Source organism: Anopheles ziemanni, chromosome 3 (genome assembly GCF_943734765.1).
Source record: "Anopheles ziemanni chromosome 3, idAnoZiCoDA_A2_x.2, whole genome shotgun sequence".
Taxonomy (NCBI): domain Eukaryota; kingdom Metazoa; phylum Arthropoda; class Insecta; order Diptera; family Culicidae; genus Anopheles; species Anopheles ziemanni.
This window is the reverse complement of record NC_080706.1, coordinates 75,549,504-75,557,058: the sequence shown is the minus strand read 5'-3', so window position 1 is coordinate 75,557,058 and position 7,555 is coordinate 75,549,504. Positions and strand designations below refer to the sequence as shown.

Here is a 7,555-nt window from a genome sequence, read left to right as displayed (position 1 = left end):
GAAAATTATCAACAAAAACGTTCCCCAAAAAAACAGGAAAAACCAGGATAATTGTGCAGGAGGCAAACAAAAACTTCAAAAGAACGGAATTGTCTATGGCGGTACAACAAAAACCAAAAGGAATAAGAAGATACACAAAGTCGCGTGTTTTGGGCTCGTTCTGTTGGGAAAGCACGAAAATGAGGCAAACCCCCCTTTATTCCCCGTTCGGGTTTTTCCAAAGTCAAAGGGTTTTCCACGCGAATGAAACAACCACCCCCCGATTCCGTCTGAATGCAAATGGCTTTAGCTACTGAATCCGTACAAACAAACATACACACACGCGCGCGTGTGGATACAAAGTGTGTCCATCAAAATGGAGTTTGTTTTTCTTTTCCTCCTCTGAAGCTTTAGGGAAACCTGGACCTCCCATTTACTGCAATCCTCCTCATCGGCTGTATGAATTTTCGGATGGTCTTCGTGCTGTGCAATTAAACCTTACACTTTGAGCTCCAGTTTGCTACTGTTTATTAATCTGTCAAATATAGTTCATTCGCGTTACCTTATAATTCATTTGACTTAGTTCCTATTTCTCTTTTCATTAATCCTTTTCGTTAATCCTTTTTTCTATGCTAATGATATCCGCCAGAATGTAGGCAACATACTTGACTTTAATTCCCACATTCCGGCCACCAAAAAAGGGTATCCCTTTTTTAACTGTTGCGTGAGTGTTTTTTTTTTTATCCTACGCCTATGGGTTTTACACTTGGGGATTGGGAATGAGAGCGAGTCTCGCTGCTGCTCGTACAATTTCCTTCCCTGATGCAGTTCGAATTGTAGCAACTCTAACTATGCTATCCTTCCCTGGATGCACTGCTGTTATTCGCCCCATGGGCCACATAGTTGGAGGTACGTTATCTTCTTTGATCAAGACGAGTTGTCCCTTTTCTAGCTCTACAGGGTTATTTGAACAGTTTTTAGCACGCGCTTGTAATTGTTGAAGGTATTCCGGATACCAGCGCGCCCAGATGGCTTGTAAATGTTTCTGTACTAGCTCAAATTCCTTCAACCTATTTGATGGTTCCTGCGACCTATCAATTTGTGGTAATGCACACATATTGGAGCCTACTAGAAAATGCCCTGGTGTTAGTGGCTCTGTATCTGTGGGTTCGTTAGACAATGGCACTAGCGGTCGTGAATTTAAACATTGTCCGACTTGGGCTAACAGAGTTACCATTGCCTCATAAGTTAAGCTCGTACTTCCTACTGTGCGAACAATGTGTTGTTTTACGGAACGTACCGCTGCCTCCCAAAGACCGCCAAAATGCGGAGCACGTGGTGGAATGAATTTCCATTTAATTTCGTTGTTCGCACACCAGTTGAAAATCTCGCTCTTGTTGAATGCATTTGAGCATCTTATAGAGGCGATGAAGCTCATGCGCGGCGCCCTTGAATGTCGTTGCATTATCGGAGTGAAGTTCTGAGATATTCCCTCTTGTTGCAACAAAACGTCGAAGTGCTGCCAGAAAGGACGTCGTCGTGAGATCACCCACTAATTCAATGTGTACCGCCCTGGTCGCGAAACACACGAATATAGCTATGTACGCCTTCGTCGGGCTGCGGTTCCGAATCGTTGACTTTAGTAAGACTGGTCCGCAGTAGTCAATTCCACTGACAGCAAACGGTCTCGTAGGTGTTACCCGTGAAATTGGGAGGTCCGCGATGCTTTGCTTCACCAATGTTGGCTTCGCCTTGAAACATTGTTGGCAATGGTGGTAAACAGACTTAGCGAGACTGCGCCCGCCAATTATCCAAAATCGTTGACGTAGTGTGGCTAATAATAACTGAGGTCCGGCGTGCAATAATTTCAAGTGATACGCGACTGTCAATAACTTGGCCAATGAATGATTACTGGAGAGCAGAATCGGGTGTTTGGTCGCGTCCTGAATCTGCGCATTGTGAAGCCGACCACCGACTCGCAGTAATCCCTTTGAGTCAACAAAGGGCGATAGCCACCGCAGCTTCGACGTTTTCGGAATCTCCTTGCCATGCTTTGCGGTATGCAGTTCCTCTGCAAAGCTATCCTCCTGCGACAACCGGCACAACTGGATTTCAGCCTGGAGAAGTTCTTCCCGTGTTAATGGTGGCACTCTCTCAACCAGTGACAGCTGTTCCGGTGAATTTCCGTCTTCCGTGGTTCTGAATGCGCCGCGTCCTGTCAGGCAATGAATAAAACGCAGACAAAACGCCATAGATCTGCGAAGGCGATGGTATGCCGAGAATGATGCAAAGAGTTTGTTGCTGAAATCTGCCGTCGTTGATACGGCAACCACACGTGGCGTCACTGCTCTTTCCTCCGATACACAATCTCCCTCCTCTGTAGATAGGTTGTGCACAGGCCAGCTTTCTTCGTTGCAGGACAACCAGTGCGGGCCATGGAACCACCGATCGCATTCCAATAGCTTATCTGCATGAAGACCACGCGAGATGTCATCTGCAGGATTATCTGTGCCCGGTACATGCTTCCAGCACGTAATGCTGGACTCCTTCTGTATGAGAGCCACCCTATTTGCCACATATGGTTTCCAACGTCGAGGTGAGGAATTCAACCAATGTATCACGGTAATGGAATCGGTCCAGCATACCGTGGATTGTATAGTAATGTTTAAGGATTGGCTGACCTTCCGGTATAAGTGTGTTGCCAGTCGAGCCGCACATAGTTCCAATCTAGCGATAGAATGCGGGTTATCTAATGGAACGATTTTGGATTTGGCTGCCACGAGTTGAACAGAAATCCCGTCTCGATTTACAGTTCGAAGGTAGCAGCATGCCCCAAATGCAGCTTGGGATGCATCTGCAAAGATGTGTAGTTGTATGCTCGTGGGTTTCCGGCTTGATATGTAACGCGGGATGCGTACTTCCCGAAGAAGATGTAATGTAGAGTAAAACTTGTGCCATTCCTTTTGGACCTGTGATGGCAGCTCAACGTCCCAGTCCCAAGCTTTCCCGTCTTGCTTTAGCAACCAAAGCTGTTGCATGAATAGCTTGGCTACTGTTATGGCTGGTCCCAACAATCCGAGTGGATCAAATATCTTTGCAATGTAAGACATTGTTATCCTTCGTGTCCATATTGGTGCTGTAGATGGAAGATCGATCCGGAACCGAAGCAAGTCGAGGGCTGGCTCCCATACAAGCCCGAGAGTGGATACACATTGCGCGTCTCGTAATTCGTATGTTGGTAAGATCGCTACGTCTTCTGGTGGAATGCGAGAGAGCACTTCAGGTATGTTCGATGCCCACTTTTTTAGCGATAAACCAGCTGACTGCAGCATTTCTGTAACTTGGCTCACTATTTCGATTGCATCTGTTTGATCGTCAGCACCGGTTAGTAGGTCATCCACGTAGAAATCGTACAGTACAGGGCTAACTGCGCGTGGATATTGCTCCCCATGATCGTTTGCAATCTGCTTCAGAGTTCGTGTAGCTAAGAATGGTGCCGATGCCGTGCCGTAGGTAACCGTTTGTAGTTCGTAGGTGCTTATGGGTTCTGCGGAATTTTCTCTGTACCGAATGCGAAGAAAATTCTTGTCTTGGGCGTGATGAAGGAATTGACGATACATTTTCTCCACGTCTGCAGTAATTGCTATCGCATGAGCCCGAAAACGCATGACAATCGAAAGCAGATCTTGCTGTACTACCGGACCGATGAGCAAAGTGTCGTTTAGTGAAAACCCGGAAGTTGTCTTGCAGGATGCATCAAAGACAACCCTAACCTTAGTGGTCGTACTGGTCTCCTTTACTACTGCATTATGCGGCAGATAGTAATGCGGAACTGAATCATCAACGGGTTCGCTAAGTTTCTTCATGTGCCCCAAACGCTCGTAGTCCTTCATAAACTTGATGTATGCCTCTTTCATTTGCGGGTTGGAATTCAGCCGACGTTCCATTCCCGCCCACCGGCGATCGGCGATCTCCTTGGAAGCTCCTAAAATTGTATTGGCATTCGAGTTAAACGGTAAACTAACCACATACCTTCCCGCAGCGTCCCGAGTCGTCGTAGAAACGTAATGTTTCTCGCAGAGGTCCTCCTCGGCCGAAAACGTTGCTTCGTTGGGAAGGGTTTCGCATTCCCTGAACCGGTTCAGGATCACTTCCAGTGGGGTGTTTGACGTAGCCACATGGCAAATTCGTGGAGCCTCCTTTGCAGCTTGGGCAGTGTTACCCGCGACGACCCAACCGAAGGGAGTCTCGACCAGCCACGGACGTCCCTTGCCAAGCGACCGTTTCCTTCCGGAATGAATCTCCCAGAACGCATCTCCCCCGATGACGATGTCAATTCTGCCTGGGATGTAGAACGATGGATCCGCCAAAACTGCATCTACCGGCATCCTCCAGGAAGACACGTCAGTGGGAGTCGTTGGGATGTCCGCCGATGGGTTATTCAGGATCAGGAATTCCATTTGAGTCGCGAATGGTTGTATCTTCGACTGGACGGTTGCCACAATCGACCCGTTCACCAACTGCGACGCCATACCGATGCCAGAGATGGAAACGTTGACCTTAGACCGAGAGGCCATTAATTTCCGAGCGAACGCTTCCGAGATGAAGTTAGACATCGATCCGGAATCGAGAAGCGCTCTCGCCTCGTGCCTTGTTCCGTAGTCATCGACGAGATGTAGCACCGCCGTCTCAAGGAACACCGTTTCGTCTTCCGAGTTCACTCCCATCGATATCGTCGAAGAAATGTGTAGCAGTGAATGATGACGCTCCCCACACGTGCGACAGGACCGATCCGACTTGCAGTCCTTCGCTAGATGCGTATTGCTTAGGCAATTCCAGCAACAGCGCTTCTTTGCCACGATGTCGCGTCGCTGCTGCACATCCTTGCCGTTGAATATTGGACACATGCGTAGCGAGTGATTTTCAGCGCACTCCAATAAACACCGTGGTTGCCCCGAGGATTTGTGAATGGCTGCGGTGTTTGTAATGGCTCTCCGTGAGGTATTTTGCCGTGCGTTGCCGGCCACCTTAATCGTCGAATCCTCTACAATGGTAAGGCTTTTAGTGGATTTGAGGATCTGGATCCGATCTTCGACAAATTTCATCAGTTCCTGATATTTGTCCCGCTCGAAGTGGACGGAATGCTTCTCCCACGCAAGAATGGTCTCGCTGTCGAACTTCATCAGCAGCATGTTGGACAAAGGAGTATCCCATGCCTCCACAGGTTCTTTCAGCTTGGCCAAACCATTCAAATGCCGTGTGAATTCATCCACTAAATTAGTTAGATCTTCGACGCTCTCTGATTTTACCACCGGAAGAAAATGAAGTTTCCGCCAATACTCACGAATAAGGCTACGTGTATTGTCGTATCTTTTCAACAGCGCCTTCCAAGTGACCGCGTAGTTTTCGTTTGTTAACGGTGTGTGCTCGAAGGGTAATGCAGCGTCGCCCTTTAAAGATGACAGTAGATACTGCAGTTTAGCAATCGATGACAATTCTGCCGAATCATCGATCATCGATACAAAACGGTCGCGGAACGAAAGCCATTTTGTGGAATCACCGTCGAAAGTAGGCAGTTCGATTTTTGGAAGCCGAAGATTGGTTGCAGTTGGCCGTCCAAATGCCATTGTTGAGTTTGCCAGCATCGAAGAATCTGGTGTCTCCTTCGGAAGATTCGTCCGCAAGAATGCCTTCAAACGTTGGCAACGCTCCTCCATGTCAATCCTATCGCTGATACACGATTCCAACGCTTCACTGCTATCATCGAGTTCTTCTAATTTCGCCATCGCTGCGAAGAAATCCTCCTTTTGCTGCTGAAGCCTCTCCAATGCACCTGGAAGCTGACCCACTTCATCCTTGGAGAACGTGGTCACAAATCTTTCAAGCGATTTGATATTCTCCAACGCAACCTTCTTTTTATGCTGAGCCGCTTTGAGTTTTTTCTCCATTTCTCTTAAAAGTTTTTTGTTTTCACTGTGGCCTTTTTTCGCTGTCCCCCAAGGGTTAACCGGTGACGCGCTGGAAGATCAAATGCGCGCGAACTCTCTCAAACTTTGATGGCGCGCAAAACGTGATGGCGGTTAGATGATGCAGCACTATCGAGATGCGGTGAGATGCGTAGGCGACTTTCACTAACTTCGTATTGTGTGCACTCTTTCTCACTGCACTGTTGTTTGCGTTGCACCCGTTGTGCAAATCCCTTGCGTTGCACTCGTTGTGCAAATCCTTTGCGTTGCACTCGTTGTGCAAATCAGTGTTCACAATTGACGAGGAACTCGTCGAATGTTCTCCTAACACTTGCTTCGCGGTCTTGACGTCGTGAACGTCGAAGAAAACAATTGTCCGTAAGACACTGCGTACGTCGTAGACGTAAACCGAGATAATTGTTCGTAAAACAATTACTGAGTAAAACTTTCACTCAACACGAAAAATCCGGTTCGAAGGACCAAATGTGTGAATTTTCGGATGGTCTTCGTGCTGTGCAATTAAACCTTACACTTTGAGCTCCAGTTTGCTACTGTTTATTAATCTGTCAAATATAGTTCATTCGCGTTACCTTATAATTCATTTGACTTAGTTCCTATTTCTCTTTTCATTAATCCTTTTCGTTAATCCTTTTTTCTATGCTAATGATATCCGCCAGAATGTAGGCAACATACTTGACTTTAATTCCCACATCGGCTTTGTTCTCGAATAGAGTAAAAGGAAAATCAATCAAAACCCAACTTTTCAGACATCCTGAGCATCCTGCTTTCCTGGCGCTATCGTCCATTTTTTCCCAATGAAAAATGAATTTCCCAACAGCTATACTAATTTTTAAACATTCTCTTTTGCGCCTCAATTTGCAGTTCGGTGAAAACGAAGCGTAAAAATGTGATTATGATTAAAATAGTTTTCCCAGTGCCCGCAAAGTAGCAAAAATAAAACAAAGCTTCACCGGAAAAAGGCTCAATATCGGAAATGGAACGGAGCCTTCCACCGCCAGGCTAGAAGAAATCCTCCCAGTGGGGAAAGTTCGGGTACGGGTAAGGAGAAGGGAGTGAAAACACGGCGAGGAAAGGGAGGGAATTATTTTCCACACACCGCCGGGAAACGCGCGATTGCCGCAAAGTGTTATTATTGTTGCGGTGAAAAATCAAAACCGATTGACCGGTTGCCATAATTCCGTGCCAGTGTGTGTATGTGTGTGTGAGTGTTTGTGTGGGGTATGCAGAGGAAAATTGGAGTTAAAAAAAGGTCTGTTGAAATGAAGGCAATGGTGCCAGGAGGAGCGTGTTGTGTTTAGTGGCAAACGAAAAATAAGTAAAAAGTGCATCACAGTGGGAGAGAGGAGAGTGCAAGAGAGAGTGCAAGTGGGTGCAATTGGCCCGTTTTTTTTGCTGCCGACCGGCACCCGTTATTATTATTATTGTGGTTCGGGCATATAATAAGCAACGTGGGAAATTGCGGCAAATATATTACCAACCCATTGGCCATCAGCAGCAGCGTTCCGGGTTTTTTACCTAGACCGGGCCACCCACCGACCGACCAACGCCCCATGCGCCCGGAAAAGCGGGAGGAAAATCAGCAACGGCGG

At 47.1% G+C, this 7,555-nt stretch overlaps 1 protein-coding gene across 1 annotated transcript; it reads right to left on the bottom strand.

The window, feature by feature from the left end:
* Positions 1 to 2,544: 2,544 nt before the first annotated feature.
* LOC131285482 (uncharacterized) lies at positions 2,545 to 5,927 on the bottom strand. The gene is made up of 2 exons (XM_058314339.1): positions 2,898 to 5,927; positions 2,545 to 2,706 (listed from the first exon to the last, which is right to left on the bottom strand). Exons 1-2 carry the CDS (start codon positions 5,925 to 5,927, stop codon positions 2,545 to 2,547), a joined length of 3,192 nt encoding a protein of 1,063 aa, XP_058170322.1.
* Positions 5,928 to 7,555: the final 1,628 nt, after the last annotated feature.